Source organism: Nuphar pumila, chromosome 3, assembly GCF_984573655.1.
Source record: "Nuphar pumila chromosome 3, dmNupPumi1.hap1.1, whole genome shotgun sequence".
NCBI lineage: Eukaryota > Viridiplantae > Streptophyta > Magnoliopsida > Nymphaeales > Nymphaeaceae > Nuphar > Nuphar pumila.
In genome coordinates this window covers 3,783,309-3,804,612 of record NC_143251.1, presented here as the reverse complement: position 1 = coordinate 3,804,612, position 21,304 = coordinate 3,783,309, and the positions used below count along the sequence as shown (strand labels likewise).

Here is a 21,304-nt window from a genome sequence, read left to right as displayed (position 1 = left end):
TGTCTACAAGAGACCAAATTGGTAGGTGAGAAAGCAAAAGTGATAGAACCTTGGGGATATAAGATTTGGTATACAGAAATAAATAGGAATAGGAATGGAGTAGGGATTGTTATGAGTCGTGAGTTTATAGATAATGTTGTTGAGGTCCGTAAGAAGGGTGATAGGATTTTACTTATTAAATTAGTATTAGGTACAGATATTATTAATATTATTAGTGTTTATGCACCTCAAGTAGGTTTAGATGATTCCATTAAACATCAATTTTGGGAAGATTTAGATGGAGTAGTACAAGAGATATCTTATGGCGAAAGGCTTTTCATCGGCGGTGACCTTAATGGGCATGTAGGCATTAGTAGGGATGGATTTGAGAGTATCCATGGAGGCTATGGTATAGGAGAAAGAAACGAAAGTGGAGAAAAGATTTTAGATTTTGGTTTGTCCTATGATATGATCTTAGCAAACACTTGGTTTAGGAAGAGGGAGTCTCACCTAGTAACATTTAAAAGTGGGGTTAATACGAGTCAGATAGATTTTTTCCTACTTAGAAAGAGAGATAGAGGTTGTTGTATCGATTGTAAGGTTATATCGGGAGAAAGTGTAGCTACACAACATAGAGTCTTAATTTTAGATCTTAGAATTAGACAATGCCGTAAAAGGGATAGACATATGATAGATCCTAGAATTAAGTGGTGGGCACTGAAAGGAGCTAAACAAGGAATGTTTGTAGAGCAGGTAGTTAAAGAAGCTGATTGGTGTCTCGAGGAGGATTCAGAATCAATGTGGAATAAGATAGCGGGTGGCATGAGAAAGGTGGCTAAGGAGGTATTGGGTGAGTCTAAAGGCAGTGCACCGCTAGGTAAGGATACATCGTGGTGGAACGAGGATGTCAAATTAGCTATTAAGGTTAAAAGAGAGTGTTATAGAAATCTAAGTAAGAGTCGTGATAATGAGAATTTGGAGAAGTATATGATAGCAAAGAAGGAAGCTAAAAAAGTAGTTCGGAACGCGAGGGATAAGGTATATAAGGAGGTTTATGACAAGTTTGATACCAAAGAGGGCGAGAAGGATATTTATAGGCTTGCAAAGATGAGAGATAGAAAATCGAGGGATCTGGGTATGGTTAGATGTATCAAAGATGAAACGAAAAGGGTTTTAGTCAAAGATGAGGAGATTAAGGAGAGATGGAAAGATTATTTTGATAAGCTATTTAATGAAAGTCATGCTCAAGATCTTGGAGACTTCTCCATTCCTTTTCATGAGATGAATCGTGACTTCATGCGCAAGATTCAAAAGAAAGAAATTGCAGAGGCTTTGAAGAAAATGAAATCAAGAAGGGCAGTTGGCCCAGATGGTATACCTATCGAGGCTTGGAAATGCTTGGGAGAGAAAGGTTTAGAATGGTTGACAAATCTTTTTAACAAGATTTGGCGGACAAATAAGAGGCCTAATGAGTGGAGGAAGAGTACTTTGGTGCCTCTATATAAGAATAAGGGTAATATACAAGATTGCACAAACTATCGTGGTATAAAACTCATGAGTCATACTATGAAACTTTGAGAGAGGGTGATTGAGTCTAGGTTGAGGAAGGTTGTCATGATATCGGAGAATCAATTTGGTTTTATGCCTGGAAGATCAACTATGGAAGCTATACATCTTCTTAGACAACTTATTGAGAGAAATAGAGAGAGGAACAAATATTTGCATATGGTTTTTATTGATTTGGAGAAGGCATACGATAGAGTACCTAGGGACGTTCTCTGGTGGACAATGATGAAGAAAGGTGTTTCTCTCAAGTACATTAGTATAATTAAAGATATGTATGAAGGAGTAGTAACCAATGTTCGCACTTGTGGAGGGGTGACAACCAATTTTCCTATAACGGTTGGGTTACATCAAGGATCTGCTTTAAGCCCTTTCCTATTTGCTATAGTGATGGATGAGCTTACGAGATCAATTCAAGAAAATGTTTCGTGGTGTATGTTGTTTGCTGATGATATTGCTTTGATTGATGAGTCTAGAGCTGGGGTTAATGCTAAGTTAGAATTATGGAGACAGACATTGGAAGCAAGAGGTTTTAAGTTGAGTAAGAGTAAGACCGAATACATGGAATGTCAGTTTAGTAAGCAACGAAGTAGTGATGGGAGTGTAGTGAATCTTGGTGAGCAAGAAATACCGGTGGATGATTGTTTCAAATATTTGGGATCTATCATTCAAAAGTATGGAGAAATTGATGGAGATGTAAATCATAGAATAAAGGTTGGGTGGATGAAATGGAAAAGTGCAACTGGAGTGTTGTGCGATCGTAGAATGCCATTGCGGTTGAAGGGAAAGTTTTATAGGACGACTATAAGGCTCGCTTTACTATATGGTACGGAATGTTGGGATGCCAAGAGACATCATATTCAAAAAATGAGTGTAGCTGAGATACGTATGCTGAGATGGATGTGTGGAAATGCAATAAAAGATAAGATTCGGAACGAGGAGATACGTAAGAAGGTAGGTGTTGCACCCATTGAAAATAAGATGAGAGAGAATCGTTTACGGTGGTTTGGACATATTCGGCGAAGGCCTAATGATGCTCTAGTTAGAAGGATGGAGAAATGGGAAAACATATTAGTTAAAAGAGGTCGGGGTAGGCCTAGGAAGACATGGATGGAGGTGATAGGGAAGGATATGAATGCTTTGAACCTCACCGAGGACATGGCATTGGATAGAAATGATTGGAGGAGAAGGATTCATGTGGAAGACCCAGAATGATTTTCTTTTTTGGTTCATATCGCCGACCCCAATTGTTTTGGGATGAAGGCGTAGTTGTTGTTGTTGTTGTTGTTGTTGTTGTTGTATCACTAAAGGGCCAAAGGCACACACGAAGGTGTGGATAAACACCTCTTGTTTACATATAATGATACTTGAAATGAGTGTATCAGCTACTAAAACAAGAGTATAAAAGCCAACCATGAGCTAAAAATCACACATGAAAGTGTGAATAAACATCTCTGGTCTACATATAATGACACTCAAAATCAAGTATGTTCAGTTACTAGAACAAGAGTTCAAAGCCAACCATGAGCTAAAAGCACACACGAAGGTGTGACTAAACATCTCTTGTCTACATATAATGACACTTAAAACAAGTGTATCAGCTACTAGAGCAAGACCGAACAACCAACAATGGGCTAAAAACACACACAAAGATGTGTACAAACAATTCTTGTCTACATATGATGACACTTAGATGATGGGCATAAAAAGAGAGACAATCGAGGCAAGAAAGCTTGTAAAAAATATCATTTTTTCAATATATCTAGAAATACTATGGTTTCAAAAGTTAGACATTCATCACAGGTACATATAATTAAGAGCATCCATAATAAAATCAATGACCAAAGAACAAACGAGTGATACCACACACTCACAATCAGAGATCACATAACGTCTTTTAGAGTCAAACTATAAGTTGACAATCTAAAAAGACATAACACGAGGTGCACATAACTCACCCTAACAAATATCTCTGTAATAATAACAAGGCCAAGAAAATTGATGCATTATATAAAGTTTATGATAGACAATACAAATGTCATAAGAAGGCAATAAGCACTTACGAAAATCATTTTTCAAATAGGTGATTTTATAAAGAGAACCTCACCGAGGACATGGCATTGGATAGAAATGAATGGAGGAGAAGGATTCATGTGGAAGACCCAGAATGATTTTCTTTGTTGGTTCATATCGCCAACCCCAATTGTTTTGGGATGAAGGCGTAGTTGTTGTTGTTGTTGTTGTTGTTGTTGTGATTTTATAAAGAGAGCCAATTTGAAAAAGTCAAATCAAAGATCCAATAATGGTAGATAATCAATTTTAGATAAAGCGCAATCATATTGTAAAGAAATATGCAGAAAAGAAATATATGTCCTACAATGGACGTTCACACATAGAAAGCAAATAACAAGTCCAAAAGATTACATACACAAAAGCCAACAATGGCTTGAAAACATAAAATCTTATAAAAGCACAAGAAGGCTTCAAGAAGCCACACATTACAAAGGGGGAGACCCCACTTATTTATAGGCAAGAGAGGAGTGAGAGAGAGTTAGAGAAGGGAGAGAGAGAGGCACCATTGAGAGTCCCAACAAGGTGTCGTTGGGCTCCCAACGGTCACAATTGTGACCGTTGGGGGCCCAACGACTCTTTGTTGGGCCCCCCAATGAGGGTGCATTTAATGCACAAAAAATAAAAAAATAAAATAAGAAATAAGAAAAAAAGGAAAAAGAAAAAGAAAAAGGAAAAAGGGAAAAAAAGATTACAATGCCCCATTGGGTGATTTTACATAAATACCCCTTTATCGAGTATGGATGAATATATATATATATATTATATATATTGATTACATGTATTTTAACACCCTCCCTCAAGCTTTACGGGGATACAACCGAAAGCTTTTTGAGAAGAAACATAAAACGAAGAGCAGCAAGGGCTTTAGTGAAGAAGTCCGCCAACTGGTACTCGGATGTGACGTAAGGCAGTGCTATGGTTCCTTTTAGGTATTCATCTCGAACATAGTGGCAGTTCATCTCTATGTGTTTAGTACGCTCATAGAAGAAGTGATTGCTTGCAATATAAATGGCGCTCTTGTTATCACAACACATCTTCGAAGGAGTAGAGATGATTATGCCCATATCACTGAGGAGACTTCTAAGCCACACAAGCTCCATGGTTGTAGTGGCCATTGCACAATACTTCGCTTCTGTTGAGGACAATGACACTTTGTGTTGCTTCTTGCATCTCCAAGAAATCATAGTCACCTAAGAAAACACAAAAACCAGTAGTTGAGACTCTATCATTGGGATTTTCTCCCCAATCAGCATCAGTATAAGCAATTAAATCAAGAGATGATGATGAGGAAAGAAAAACTCCCTTAGTTATGGTATTTTTAATGTATCTGACTATTCTTAAGACTGCACTCATGTGCACAGTTGTAGGTGCATGTTGAAACTGACTGACGGAGTGAACTGCATGAGCTATGTCTGGCCGAGTGATGGATAAGTATGTCAGAGACCCAACAAGTTGGCGGTAGGGAGTTGGGTCCTTAAGAAGTGTTTCATCTTCCAACCTTAACTTTGCATTGATAACCTCAGGGATTTCTGTCTTCTTATCATCCGAAATTCCAGACTTGGAACAAATGTCAGCAACAAGTTTCATCTGAGAGAGAATGTACCCTCGAGGAGAGTATGCTACTTCAATACCTAAAAAATATCTTAAGAAACCAAGGTCAGACATGTCAAAATTTTCTTTTAAAACTTTCTTAATATCATGGATTTCTTGCTCATCACTTTCAGTGATGATCATATCATCAACATACAGTAGTAAAATAACTACTAAAGACCCTGCACTTTTCACAAACAACGCAGTGTCAGTATAACATGAATGAAAATTTAAGCTTGTCATTACATTGCTAAATCTGTCATGCCAAGCCTTTGGAGCTTGCTTTAAACCATACAGTGCCTTTTTAAGTTTGAGAATTTTATTTTCACCAATACATACTCCTGGTGGAGGATCCATATAGACCTCTTCATTTAGCTCACCATTAAGAAATGCATTCTTAACATCTAATTGATAGATAGGCCAGTTTTTAACTGATGCAACCGCAATAAGAGTCATAACACTAGTCATTCTGGCTACGAGAGCGAAGGTTACTTTATAGTCTATACCGTATTCTTGAGCATATCCTTTGGCTACCAACCTAGCTTTATAACGTTCTAATGACCCATCACTTTTAGTTTTAATTTTGAAGACCCATCTACATCCAATAGATTTCTTTCCAGTGGGTAATGAGGTTATTTCCCAAGTTTTAGACTTTTCAAGGGCACTAAGTTCCACTTTCATGGCTTCAACCCACTGAGGAATGTTTTTGGCTTCATTATAATGTGACGGTTCATGATAAGAGTGTAATGCAATTAGACATGCCCTATACTTAGGTGTTAGAGACTCATAGGAAACAAACCTATTAGGAGGATTGGAACCTTGAGAATATTTTTCTAGAGCACTTATGAGAACTTGTTGACCATGCCTAACATAGGTTTGAATTGATCTATTTTCAAAATCATTACTTTCATTTTCAATATTATTAAGAGGAATATCCTCTAAATCATTAGAAACTTTCTCTTCGTGAGGAGTCACATCTTCTTGAGAGAGAAGATCAAATAAGAAAGCATATTCGCTTTCATCAATATCTTTATTTTTCTCAAAGCCGTTTTCATTTTCTAAAAATGTAACATCTTTAGATACATATAGTTTTATCTTGGACATGATTACAAAATGAGTTAGTGGGAAGTTTCAAGTTGTTCATGTAGTAGAGATCTCCCCTCCTATAGCCCTGACAAATCCGCTTCCCGTACTGGAGATCCTGTATAGAGCAACCCTTAGTTGAGAAAGAGATTTCACATCTATGATCACATATTTGAGAGACAGACAAGAGGTTTAAATTAAGTTGAGGTACCACTGTTACGTTTTGCACAAAGAAATCTTTTGAAAAATGTAAGGTTCCAAAACTTTTAACTTGTAAAGATGTACCTTCGGCGGTGGAAACAAAAGTATTTTTGGAGTTGTTACATAAATTGGATAGTTTATTTTCAAGAGGGGTCATATGAAAGGATGCTCCAGAATCAAGAATCCAAGAAGACATACCTGGAGGAGAAGAAGAGGCTATGGCGGCTCCCGAAGTTGATGGCGATTTGGGTAGAATTTGAAGTGCTTCGGATAGTTGAGCAAGGGAAAATGACTCCTTCCCTTTTATTGGCTCCTCCTTTTGTGTGGTTTCTTCAATAGAGGCAACCTTACCTTTTGGAGGTTCATTTATCTTAGGGCAATTAGGTATTATATGACCCAATTCTTGGCAATGATGGCAAATGGCTTTTCTATAATTGTCATTATAGTTATTTTGTCTCTCAAAGTGTGGAGGCTTATAAGCTTTCACATGATTGTCGGGTTTAGACTGTTAGAAAAGAGGCGGAAGCACCAATAGAGCAAAAAGTCACTCTTTAAGGGTGACTACTAGAGCCAAGAACACAAACACCAAATGTGCACACACAAAACTCACAACTATAGAAAATGACTTAAAGTCATAAGTTTGATATTATTGAAGAAAGGAAGAGAAGGGTGTAAAAACCCATATACAATGGAGCATAAGCTCCTCCAAGGAGTGAGGGAATTACAAGGGGAAAGCCCCTATTTATAATACAAGCAAGGAGCCACTTAGGGGGCTCCCAAAGGAGTCGTTGGGAGCCCCCAACGACTCTTTGGGGAGCCTCCTTAGGTGGCGCAAACCACTAAAAAAGAGAAAAATAAAAACGAAAAATAAAAGTAAAAATTACAAACATACTCCAAATGGAATATGCGTAAAACTGTGAAATGACTAAACTACCCCTATGCCTATAAATAGAAAAATATATATTTTATATATATAATTAGGATAATACATATGCATATATACCATATATGAATATGTATTATCCTTTATATATATATAAAATATATATAAGATTACATAAGTTGAATGATACATTTTAACACCCCCCCTCAAACTTTGCGTGGGGGAACGAAAAGATTGAAGAAAGCAGGAGGAAGACTCCCAAGGCTTCAAGAGCCTTCCGTACGAATGTCATTGCAAATGTCTTCCTCCAACGTCTTTAACGATGAGCACCTTCCATGATCTATCCAAGGTACTTCTTTTCCTCTTATCTTCAAGATCCTGTGGAACAACTGTTAAAATATATATATATATATATATATATATATATATATATATACTTATATATATATACATCCGTATATATATAAGTATATATATACATATATGTATATATATACTTTTTCTCATTTAGATAAATACCCGATGGGGGTATTCTTGTAAAACCACATATGTATCTTTTTCTTTTTTATTTTTCTTTTTTCCCCTTTTTTTCTTTTTTCTTTTTTCTTTATTTTTCCTTTTTGTATTGACCACAAGGGGGCCCCACACTTGTAGTCGTTGGGGCTCCAACGGTCAGATTTCTGACCGTTGGGGCTCCCAACGACTACAAGGGAGCCCCCCTTGTGGTTCCTTTTAGTGCTTCCCTCATCTATAAATAGAGGAGGTCTTCCCCTCTTGTAAGCATGGGTTTTTACACCCTTCTCTTCTTTTCTTTAATAAATCCAACTTATGACTTTTAGTCATTTTCTATATTTGAGAGTTTTGTGTGTGCACATTTGGTGTTTGTGTTCTTGACTTTATTAGTCACTCTTAAGGAGTGACCCTTTTGCTCTATTGGTGCTTCCGCCTCTTTTCATTACATGGTATCAGAGCTCGGTTGGTGATTGGGCTATTCTTTTGTCATCTTGGAAAGCGTGCCTCTCAAAGTTTTGAAGAAAAGAAGAATATTTGGTACCGATGGAACGTGACTCTAAAGTGGAGCTTTCTTTCAAGCTAAATGGGTCCAATTATCTCATGTGGGCCTCCGCTATGGAAAATCATCTAAGAGGTAATAAACTTTGGGGCTTTGTTATGGGAACTACTCCCGAACCCTCTCTTGTTCTTACCAAAATTGAAAATGAAGTTGAAAAGGCTTTAGATGGCGATGAGCGCATCAAAGCCATTAATGAACATCAATCCAAAATCGAGGATTGGGAAAGTAACCATGCAAAAAATTTGGCATGGTTTATGAACAATGTAGATCTCAAAAATTGTGCTAATATTGCCAAGTTTAGAAGGGCCAATGAGGCTTGGTTTTTTCTTAAGGGTATGTATACCCAAAAGGATCTTGCTCGACAATTCTTTTGTCAAGAAAAAATTCGTTCCACTAAACAAATGGATATGAGTGTTCGAGACTATTTTAGCTCTCTAACCCCTCTTTGGGATGAGCTTGCCCTTCTTGAGCCCAAATGGGTTGCTCCACAAGATATTGAACTAAGAAGGGAACAAATTGAAAAGGAGCACTTTTTTCAATTCCTTCATGGTCTTCGCCCGGAATTTGAACAAGTTAGGGCATCTCTTCTCCATAGAAGCAAAGCCCTACCTATTGAAGATGCTCTTGCCGAAGTATGTCAAGAAGAAACTCGACTTGGCTTGAGCATTAGGAATGATGAGGTTTTGGCCGTTAATAGGCCCGGATCTAATGTTAAAGCATATAGACCTCCCCACTTTAACAAAAATATCAATGGGCCTAGAAGGGGAATAATATGCCATTATTGTAATGAACCGGGTCACATTAGACCGACTTGTCCAAAACTCAAAGGAAAAGTTGCCGTGGTTGGGGAAACTTCTCCAAAGAAGGAAGAAAGTACCAAAGAAGGAGATATCAAAGAAACTCTAAATCACATCTCCGAAGTTCTCCAACATCTTCTCAAGACTTCTCCTTCAACATCCGGGGCCGCCATTGCCTACTCTTCATCTCCTCCAGGTATGTGGATACTAGACTCCGGTGCTTCTTTTCATATGACATCTCATAAAAATTCTCTTTCAAATGTTTTTTCCGAACCTATATCTTCTTGTGTTTCAACGGCCGATGGTACATCACTAAAAATTGAAAGTATTGGATCTCTTGATTTTAAAAACTTCTTTGTTCCTAAAGTAAGAATAGTTCCTAAAATAAATTTAAATCTTTTTTCCGTATCTCAAATCACCGATCATGGATGCCAAGTCTCTTTCTCACCTAAGGATTGCACCGTGCAGGATCTCCAGTCAGGGAAGCTGATTGGGCAAGGCCATAGAAGGGGTGACCTCTACTTTATGGATTTTTTGACTCTCCCATCTAAGGCATCATGCAATCTTGTAAAAGACAAAAGTATTGGAATATGGCATGAGAGACTTGGCCATCCAAATTTTGTAAAAATGTCTCTTTTTCCGTTTTTGAACAATACTTGTAAAGATTGCATTTTTGGGAAATCTAAAGCTATTCCATTTCCACAAAAAAGTTACTTTACCACTCGGCCATTTGAACTTATTCATTCCGATGTGTGGGGACCTTCCCCTATTTTGTCTAAAGGAGGCTTTTCGTATTATGTGGTATTTATTGATGATTTTACTCGATTCACGTGGATTTACTTCCTAAGTCGCAAATCCGAAGTTTTCTCCTTCTTTAAAGAATTTCATGCAATGGTCAAAAACCAATTTTTGGGAAATTTATCTATTCTTAGATCCGATTCGGGAGGCGAATATATGTTCAATGATTTTCAAAACTATTTGAAAGAAAATGGAATTTTTCACCAACGTTCTTGTCCCAACACTCCGCAACAAAATGGACTTGCGGAAAGAAAGCATAGGCACATAATAGAGACTACAAGAACGTTATTAATCTCAAGAAACATTCCAAAATCCTTTTGGGCCGAAGCGGTTCTAACCTCTACATATCTTATCAATAGAACCCCTTCGTCCTCTTTGAAAAATCTTTCTCCATTTGAAAAACTTTACAATATGTCTCCCGATTACAAAAGACTAAGAATTTTTGGATGTAAATGTTTTGTTTTAACTCACAAGAATGATAAACTTTCCCCTAGGGCTATTGAATGTATTTTTTTGGGATATGGCGAAAAACAAAAAGGGTATCGATGTTTTGACATACTTAAAAACAAGCTTTATATCTCTAAAAATGTCACATTCCTTGAAGAGGAAAGTGGTTTTTCGCAACAACCGAATGAAAATATTGATTATTCATTTTTATTTGACTTATTGCCTAAATAAAACATCATAGATAATCATATTGATCCTAATGAATCTCTTAGTGAAGATCTTGTTGAACATCCAAACGATGATCAAAACTTTGAAGAAAATGTTTCAAGACAAATTCAAGTCTACTCTAGAAGGAATGAAAGGAATCCTCCTTGTGCCCTTGAAAAATTTTCCCAAAATGAGTTCACCGAAGAGACTTCTCAAAGAAGATCAAATCGGATTTCCAAAATACCAAATAGATTTGTTTCTTATGATTCTTTTTCGCCTAACTTTCGAGCATGCCTACTTGCTCTTCACTCTTTTCATGAACCATCTCATTACAATGATGCTAAGCAATATGCTCATTGGAATGAAGCTATGCAACTTGAACTTAATGCTCTTAAAAAGGCACAAACTTGGGAAATCATTGATCCTCCCAATGGTAAGAAACCCATCTGATGTAGATGGGTTTTTAAAGTAAAAACTAAGAGTGATGGTTCATTGGAAAGGTATAAGGCTAGGTTGGTAGCCAAAGGATATGCCCAAGAGTATGGGGTAGATTATGATGAAACCTTTGCCCCCGTTGCTCGAATGACTAGTGTTTGAGCTCTTATTGCTATAGCCGCAGTTAAAAAATGGCCAATCTTTCAACTTGATGTCAAAAATGCCTTTTTGAATGGTAATTTAAATGAAGAAGTGTATATGGAACCACCTCCAGGTATAGATTTAAATGGAAAAATTTTGAAATTAAAAAAGGCTCTATATGGTCTTAAGCAAGCACCTAAAGCTTGGTATGATAGGTTTAGTAACGTATTAATAAATTTAGGATTTTCTTCTTGTTATACTGACACTGCTCTTTTTGTGAAAAGAACAGGTGACTCCATTATTATGCTTCTGCTGTATGTTGATGATATGATCATCACTGGGAATGACAAAAAGGGAGTAAATGATGTTAAGTCTATGCTAAAAGATACCTTTGATATGTCTGACCTTGGTTATTTGCGATATTTTTTAGGTATTGAAGTGGCTTATTCCGAACGTGGATACATCTTATCTCAGATGAAGTTAGCTGCTGAAATTTGTACCAAATCAGGAATATCTGATGAAAAGAAAGTTGAGACTCCAGAAGTTATCAATGCAAAACTTAGATTTGAAGATGGTGTTCTTCTTGAAGATCCAACTCCCTACCGTCAATTAATTGGATCCCTCACTTATCTATCCATCACCCGTCCTGACATAGCCCATGCGGTTCATGCAGCAAGCCAGTTCCAGCACGCACCTACCACGGTTCATATGGCGGCCGTAATGAGAATTGTGCGATATATCAAAAATACCACCTCAAAGGGACTCTTCTTATCCTCTTCCTCATCTCTTGAATTGACTGCTTTTACTGATGCTGACTGGGGAGGCAATCCCAATGATCGTATCTCAATTACGGGTCTTTGTATCTTTTTAGGTGAATCTCTTATCTCGTGGAGATGCAAGAAGCAGCAGAAGGTCTCCTTATCATCTACTGAAGCTGAGTATCGGGCTATGGCGATGACAACTATGGAAATCGTATGGCTCAGAAGTCTCCTTGCTGACATGGGCGTCCTCATTTCCACTCCTACCAAGCTCTGCTGTGATAACAAAAGTGCGATATACATTGCCAGCAATCACACCTTTCATGAACGGACAAAGCATATCGAGATGGATTGCCATTATGTTCGAGACGAATATCTCAGAGGGACTATCTCATTACCATATGTTACTTCAGAATATCAGCTAGCTGACTTCTTCACCAAAGCGCTTCCAACTCCACGATTTATGTTCCTTCTTAGCAAACTTTCGGTCTTCTCCCCGTAAAGTTTGAGGGGACGTGTTAATATATATATATATATATATATATATATATATATATATATACTTATATATATATATATACTTATATATATATATATATATATATACTTATATATATATATACATCCGTATATATATAAGTATATATATACATATATGTATATATATACTTTTTCTCATTTAAATAAATACCCGATAGGGGTATTCTTGTAAAACCACATATGTATCTTTTTCTTTTTTATTTTTATTTTTTCCCCTTTTTTTCTTTTTTCTTTATTTTTCCTTTTTGTATTGACCACAAGGGGGCCCCACACTTGTAGTCGTTGGGGCTCCAACGGTCAGATTTCTGACCGTTGGGGCTCCCAACGACTACAAGGGAGCCCCCCTTGTGGTTCCTTTTAGTGCTTCCCTCAATAAATAGAGGAGGTCTTCCCCTCTTGTAAGCATGGGTTTTTACACCCTTCTCTTCTTTTCTTCAATAAATCCAACTTATGACTTTTAGTCATTTTCTATATTTGAGAGTTTTGTGTGTGCACATTTGGTGTTTGTGTTCTTGACTCTATTAGTCACTCTTAAGGAGTGACCCTTTTGCTCTATTGGTGCTTCCGCCTCTTTTCATTACAACAACAACAAAGAAACAAAACATATCTTTGCACTTTACTCAATTGGAACATTTCTAACAAGCTTAATTGAAACTATATCGGATGACACATCCGCAAAACAATGGTGCAAAAATATAACTTATGCATAGAAATTTGAAGCACATGATAGGATAATTATTTTAGCATGAAAAGTAAATTTAGAAAACCAAAGTTTCAAAATCATACATCATGTTAAAGAGTGAGTGGAAGCAAATTATGCGGAAATAAATTGCAAGAATGCATTATACATTTATAAGGTCCATCATTGGACAATCACAACCCCATAATGGGAAATAACAAAATAGTCCACTAAGGGACACCACAATAAGCCTACGAAGAGGCATAAGCTACATATGCTTTAATGAAAGAGGACCTTAAAAGGCCATAATGAGCATATGCATATACTATCATGAAATGAATTAATACTTAAATAAAATCATTAATGAACATGCTTTAAACATGTAATGAAGTGCCAAACAAGAGAAACGAAGTCTCCAAGCATACTTTAGACAAAATAAACACAAGAGTTCACAAGGTTTTAAATCCATTTACGAGGCAAAAAGAAGAGTGTTATTTGAGTAGAGAATCTTACCCATTTAGGAAAATCTCACTCAATTGACAAAAAACATATTTTGCATACAAAAGTGGCCAAAAAACCATAAGCACTTAATATATAGATTAAATGCCAAAAAATCAACTTGATTTTAAAATATACATATCAAAAATATGATCCACTTGAATATCTTAAAACACAAGTCATGAATGAAATTTTGCAAATTTCAACAATAGTTCATCCATTACAAACAACTACCTCATTAGTCCTCCAAAACCCATAAATCAAGTGTATAAGCTACTAGATCAAGAATATAAATATAATGTCATTAAAGGTCAAAGACACACACAAAGGTGTGAAAAAGAACCTCTTGTCTACATATAATAATACTTGAAATGAGTGTATCTACAACAAGAACAAGAGAATACACGTCAACATGGACCAAAAGCATCTCTTGTCTACGTAAAAATACACTCAAAACCAAGTATGTTCAGCTACTAGAACAAGAGTAACAAGCCAACCATGAGCTAAAACACAATACATCTCTTGTCTATATAAGATGACACTTGAAATGAGTGAAATAAGCCAACCATGAGCATACATCTCAGCGACTAGAACAAGGACACAAACGCCAACATGGACTAAAATCACACACCATGGTGTGAATTAACGTGCCTTGTCTACATATAATAACACTCAAGACAAGTGTGTTCAGCTACTAGACCAAGAGAGCAAAAGCCAACAAAGGGCTATCAACACACAAAGGTGTAATAAAATTCTTGTCTACATATGATAACACTTAGATAAGGGGCATAAAAGGAGAAGACTTTTGAGGCAATAAAACTTGTAATGACAAACATATAAATAAAACCTTGAAACAATATTCTTCAAAAAAAGAATACCCATAACAATATCATTTTGAAATAAAATGTGTGAATATACACACACACCAAGAACACTTGTGCACAAAAGCACAAAACATAAATGTGCAAATGCACTCATATGATTCATAAACAATAAAAGGTTGGGCAATAACCCCAAAACCTTGATTTTAATATACCTTAAAACATTTAAGGTTTTAAACATCATATATCCATCACATTTATATATAAATAAGAGCATCCATAAGATCAATGGCCAACATTAAACTAGTGACACACTCATATACCAAATCATTCTAGAGTCCCAAGGTGCCCATAACTCACCTCAACCACCATCTATAATATGGTAAGTGGACAAACTAAAATGACATAACAATGAGTGACACACTCATAATTAGAGATCATATACCAAATCATTCTAGAGTCCTAAGGTGCCCATAACTCACCTCGATCACCATCTATAATATGGCAAGTGGACAATCTAGAATGATATAACACGAGGTGCCCATAACTCACCTCAACAAACATCTCTAATAAAACAATAAAAAGGCCAAACAAGTGATGCATTAAATAACATGTGATGGACAAATATAAATGCCACAAAAAGGCAATAAACACTTTAGGAATCATTTTTCAAAGAAAAGAGGACCGATTAAAAATTGAATCAAAGGTCCAATATAATCAATCACAATAATATGCTTTATAACAACAATTTTGCATAAATCCGAATTATGCTTAATCTTCAAAAGAAGTCATTTATACAAAAAAGGCTTATTATGCAACTAACACAATTTATGAAATATTAAGCAACATCATGCGTAAGAACCGATTTGGAAAAAGGCAAAAACAAGCCTCAACTATGATAGATATAAAGTGCAATTAAATGCACACCAAATGATAATAGATACACTTTTATGCAATGCAAGATTTTTAAATGACAATAATCTTGAATGAGCAAATAACAAACTTAGGCCAATATAGGCATTCATAAAGACGGTGAAGTTTGAAAATCTTATGAAATCCACTATTGTAACTTAAAAAATGATGCTCACAACCAATCTTCTCACAACAACCATGAAATCTTCATAAAAGAGTATATACTTACAAGAAGATTATAAGGACCGAAAGGCTCCTTAAAGAGAGCTAAAAAAAACACACAAAATTCCCAAAGAAGGGGGAAACTCCACTAAAGTGGGAGAAATCCCAATAAAGAAGAATAATAGATTTATTAAAAAACCTTATGATAAAGTAAGATTGTTGCCCTCCCCATTAGCGAGAGTTTTCAGTTCCCGCACTGCATCACTCTGCTGAAAAGGAAAACCCCTTTGGGGTTTCTCGATATGTTGCCCTCCCCATGCCTTTAAAGCGAGACGCAGGGGCGAGCGGTCTCTCACTCAAAAGGCCCTCTCGCCTGTGCCTTCTCTCTCTTTTTCCCTCTTGCGCCTCCCCCGCAAGATTCACCAACACCACCGATCCCACTCTCGTCTGGCGTACCTCGACGACGCCCTCCCTGCTATGCCTCTAAGCAGCAACATCGGCCATCGCAAGTAAGTCGCTATCTCTCTCTCTACATGTCTTCTTCTCTTTCTCCCTTTGTTTTCTCTTCCCTCCCTGCGCCTCCCCTCCCTCTCTGCAATAGCCGGGAGGACGACAGGAGGTCGGCGGCCCCTTGTCGTGCCTCCCCTCTCTCTCTCTCTCTCCGATCGCCAGGTGGATGGCAGGAGGCCGGGGGGGCCTGTTGTGCCCTCCCGCTCTCTCTCCGCCGCCTGTTCATGACTTCGGTAGGGGCAGTCGCCCTGCTACCGTTTGCTTCTCGGCAGGCAGGGGCACGCCCCTACTGCCATGGTTCTTCCTGACATGCGGGGGTACGCCCCTGCTGCCGTGGGTCTTCCCGGTAGGCAGGGGCACACCCCTGCTGCCGTTTGTCTTCCCGGCAAGCAGGGGCATCACCCTTGCTGCCTTTGGTCTCTCGACAGGCAGGGGCACGCCCCTGCCGTCGTATGTTCCCAGTAGGCAAGGGTGAGACCCCTGTCGATGCTCAACTTTCGGAAGGCAGGGGCGCAGTCCCCTGCCTCTGTCATGTTTCTGAAGGTAGGGGTGTCGCCTTCCCTTTGTTGTTCTTAGGCTGGCAGGGGCACGTTGCCCCTGCCCTTGTTGCAGGCAAGACAGCGGGCAGGAGCAGCGCCTCTGCCCCCTTTCCTTTTTAGTTGTCATCAAAGTGGTGTGCAGGGGTTGTACCCCTGCCCCTTTCTGAACACTGTTACGACTATATCATGCTAAGTACTTTTACCTTTTCAGTTCGCACAACGGATCCCGTTCGTGCTCTATGGCCCGAGCTCCGTATCACCTACAATCGTACGCACGCGCGACGACGCAACCTCCCAAGGTAGGAAAAAGAGAGAGAGAGAGAGAGAGAGAGAGAGAGAAAGAGAGGAAGAGGGTTCCTCTTCTCCAAGAGCCCTTGCTCCACCATCATCCTTCTCTATTTTTCGATTTTCATCAAAGGTAAGGGTCTTCTTTTGAATCAAGGTGAGAGATCGAATGCTGATTCGATTCGATGCAATATTTTGGTTGGAAAACCCATGGAAAAGAAAAGAGAAAACCAGAATTCATGCATATTGTTGTCATGTTATTAATTTACATAGTTTAGAAAAAAATACAGTCTTGATTTGGTCTATCGGTTCATGTATGTTTTTGAGATATTCAATTTATAAAATCGGACTCACGCATATTGCTGTAATGTTATTATTTCCCATAGTTTAGAAAAAAATATATAGCCTTGATTCGATTACCGATTTTGAAACTTATGCTTGAATCTCATATTGGTTAATTGGTTCATACTGAAATTTGGATCGATGATGATAGCATGTTCTGTTTATTCAACAGATTTTTAAATTATCGTATAAGCAGCCAATTGTTTTTTTTAAGTTCTGTTTATTGTATAACATGACAGGACCCCAAAATGAAAATACAACGTGATCTGACAGTATGTTCACGCATATTTGGTTTTAATTGGTTTGAAAGTATGTTTTATGTTGCGTAATACTTAGTCATGACGGTATGGATCTAGAGAGAAATAAGAATGCAATGCGATCATATAGAAACATGTTATTTTTCTGGTTGTAAAGAATACAAGGTGATCATATTGGAAGGCATGTTAATTGCCGTTTATTTTCTGTTGTGAATATTTAGACGTGATAGTATGGATCTGGAAGAATATATATATATATATATATATATATATATATATATATATATATATATATATATATATATATATATATATATATCATACTGGTTGGTCGGTTGGGTGGGTGTAAAGCTTAAAAAAAAAAACTGGGTATTCAATTATGCCTTTTAATTGTTTTCAGACTTGTTAATCAAATTAAAGCGGGCTTGTTGTGTACAAAAGAATGGGGCTTGGTTTCATATACTCGGAATTGATACGATATGCATTAGCAATATACTATCTCAAGTGATTCCAAGTACTCGTGTATATTTAAAAAGAACGTGCCTAGTCATGTGATTATTTTCCAGATTTTTGCTAAGTATGGTGGACTTAATATGATGAATGGAGTTCTTCTTATGCTTTAGTTTGAATTTAGTATGTTGGATATGAAAGAATGCCTGCTAACATGTCATTGCAAAGTTTGTTTTGGTACAGGTGCATACATGATATGAATGTATGCAGTCCTGAAATTCAATTTCTAGATCCAGGTTATGTTCATGTGTGTGGATGTTAACACATGTTATGAATGAAAAGTTTCATATGCCTACATTTATGGGACATGTTTAATTATCGTGCATTTATGGATTGGTTTCAAGTGCATGTGCATACATGAAATCAATGTGTGTTTAGCATGTACAATCCTTTATAAATGTTCTCATGTACTTATGAATCATGAATGAATGCATATGTGTTAAGTGATTACATGAAAGCAATTTCACATAGATGATGAACACATGCATATGACTCTAGTAGCTCATGCACATTGTTAAATTGGTATGAATGAATGTGCATTTAGAATCATGTTGGTATCATTGCATAAATTGCATATTGTTATAATTTTTGCATACGATGCATCGATGTTCGAAATGAATCATCATGGGCCTGGTGAGCCTAGTAGCTTTGGTTTGCTCTTTCTTTCAAACAACAACAAACAACAACAACTACGCCTTCATCCCAAAACAATTGGGGTCAGCGATATGAACCAAAAAAGAAATTCATTTTGGTTTGCTCTTTCTTTATGTATCTTAAATGCATCACAAAAATTACATTTATCTTTATTGCACTATATTGCACTATTCTATGTGTTTCCACGGGCGGGAGTCCCGTGATGATTCTCGCAAGGGTAGATGCGAGTTTTTGCCTTTGCTTTTGCATGTTGAATTACAAAACTCAATATTTGGCTTTTAATAAAAAGATAATGAATAAGAACAATGTAATATACGTTCTAAAAACTCCTATCGAAAGAATGAGAATCTTAGATATTCTGTTTTAGAGGACCACGAGGATAAAAAACTTTGTGTGCTTTACTTTGACCCCTGAACCCGATATTGAGGTTCTTTCTCTTGGCCACGGTTTTAGGGAGAGTCCGTCACTTTACCTAGGGGTGGTATGTTCGACACAGTTGTTGTTTTGGTATACTAAGAAAGTATCACTTGTAAGCGTGGAGGGTCCCTAGTGTCCCAACATGATATGAAGGTATAATGTTCTGAAGGTGATTCGGTTGAGGGCTAAGTTTGAAACCCAGTAAATAAAATACAACTTGTGTGCTAAGTTACCTTGGGAACCCTACTTGACCTCAGAAAATTTTACTCGTTTGGTGTATCTGCGGGTAATGGTAATTAAAAAGAGAAAACTTAAATGGTGTGCATTTAATAGGGCATGCATATGGAAAGAAAAACCTTAACGAAAGATAATAAAGGATTCATGCATTGTGCATAAATCATGCATATTCCTGCTATGCATTAGATCATGCACATTGTACCTGTTCCCTTAATTGTTAAATGTTGGTGAATGCATATTTTTGTTTCCTAATACATGTCATATAGTTGTATTGCTTAAATAGTTATTCCTATTATTGATTAATGTTTCTTCATGCTTAATAAATGCTCCATGTTGCATGAATGCTAAATTGAATTATGCAAATGTCATAATTGTATTCCTCTGAACTATTGCATGAAATCATATCCGTGTTCTTTAGCTCACTTGTTTTATTAGAAGTACATGTACTCAGAATTTTGATTCTGACACCTTCTATGGTTTTTCGCAGTCGCAGGTGATCAGTGAAGCGACTGGCTTCTGGGGGAGTTACCAGTGTCACGCATTTGTTAGACAGTTCACAGATAGACAACATGGCTCTTCTTTTATTTCCTTTTCGTTTCATTTAGTTGTTATTATACTCTGAATTCTTTATTTATACAATTGTCTCGAGACTTATCACTTATTATTCAATAAAAGTTTGGTTTGGTATGGATGATAATTGTAAGCTCTATCGTGGTTGGTTGTTTTATCCAATTGGGAGTGGAACTGTAAAAGCCCTGGGTTTCTGGGAAGATTTCTGCAATGGTTAAAAAAAATCGCATTTTCAAGGGGTATGACACTGAAAAAGGATAGTCCAAATAAAACTATCCACTTGACCAGCACCATTACAACATTTGATGACACTGAAAAAGGATAGTGTATCATGGACATGATACACTCGAGTGTAGACAAACATTTTGACACACACATACACACAAATATATAGTGAATTGATGTAACAAAAAATGCTTACAAAGGGACAACTTTATCACGAAATGCCACAAAGATAGTTTAAAGTACCATGGTTTTGAGTCTCCAACAAAGACAGCCGTGCTGAGTGCCATGCATCGTTGTCCTGCAGCACCAAAACCAGCAGCTACTAGAGCATTCAAGGTAGCATCTACATTTGCATCAGGCATGATAATTGCATGGTTTTTTGCTCCCATATTTGACTGGAGAAAAGAACAAGTCACCAAAATATCAAAGAGAAAAAATTATCCAAGTTCTTCCTTGAGTGTAGACAGAAAGAACAAGGTTTCAACTATAGCTATACAACATAATATAACCTGAACGCGTTTTCCTTTAGCGGCTGCCCGGGAATAAATGTGCATGCCAGCCTGCACAACAAATAGAAAAAGATCATGAGAATATAAGATTCAAGATTATTGTCACCAAACATCTAGCCAAGAAAAGCCAATAAGTTGTAAAGTTGTAATATTTCCATGCTATTCAAAACAAAATCTGAATTTTGGGCAAATACAACTACACCACCAGTATCAAAAAGAGTTGCTTTTCTTTTCTCTTCGATGCTGACAAGGAAACATTTGCCACAATTGAAGCCTTCCATATAACTTGAGACTTTCCATGAGTACAAAGCATACCTATTAAAGAAGCTTGAAAACATCATTTTGCACAGGAAGTTTATCAAGAACTTACTGTATTAGAACCCACAAAAGAAATGGCCTTAATATCATCATCATCACATATGTTGTTGACAACATCCTGCTCAAATTAGAAAAGTAACATTACTATTATCCAGATGAAGGATGAATATTACCAAAAAGATGACTAAGGGAGACCAACAGGAAGAGGTTATATAAAAACCAGACATAAGAATATAAAATAGGTGGAAAATGTACATTCTGATAAAAAAGACATCAAACACTAACTAAAATG

General features: G+C 37.0%; 1 protein-coding gene across 1 annotated transcript in view; it reads right to left on the bottom strand.

Annotated features, from left to right (window-relative positions):
• ALDH6B2 (aldehyde dehydrogenase 6B2) overlaps positions 1–21,304 on the bottom strand; it is a 34,131-nt gene that overhangs the window by 7,138 nt on the left and 5,689 nt on the right. Inside the window, exons 9-11 of the mRNA XM_089998642.1 lie at positions 21,065–21,130; positions 20,695–20,745; positions 20,429–20,580 (exon numbers count right to left, since the gene is read on the bottom strand). Of these exons, the coding sequence (XP_089854768.1) occupies positions 20,429–20,580; positions 20,695–20,745; positions 21,065–21,130 (269 nt within the window). The remainder of the gene's footprint in view (positions 1–20,428; positions 20,581–20,694; positions 20,746–21,064; positions 21,131–21,304) is intronic.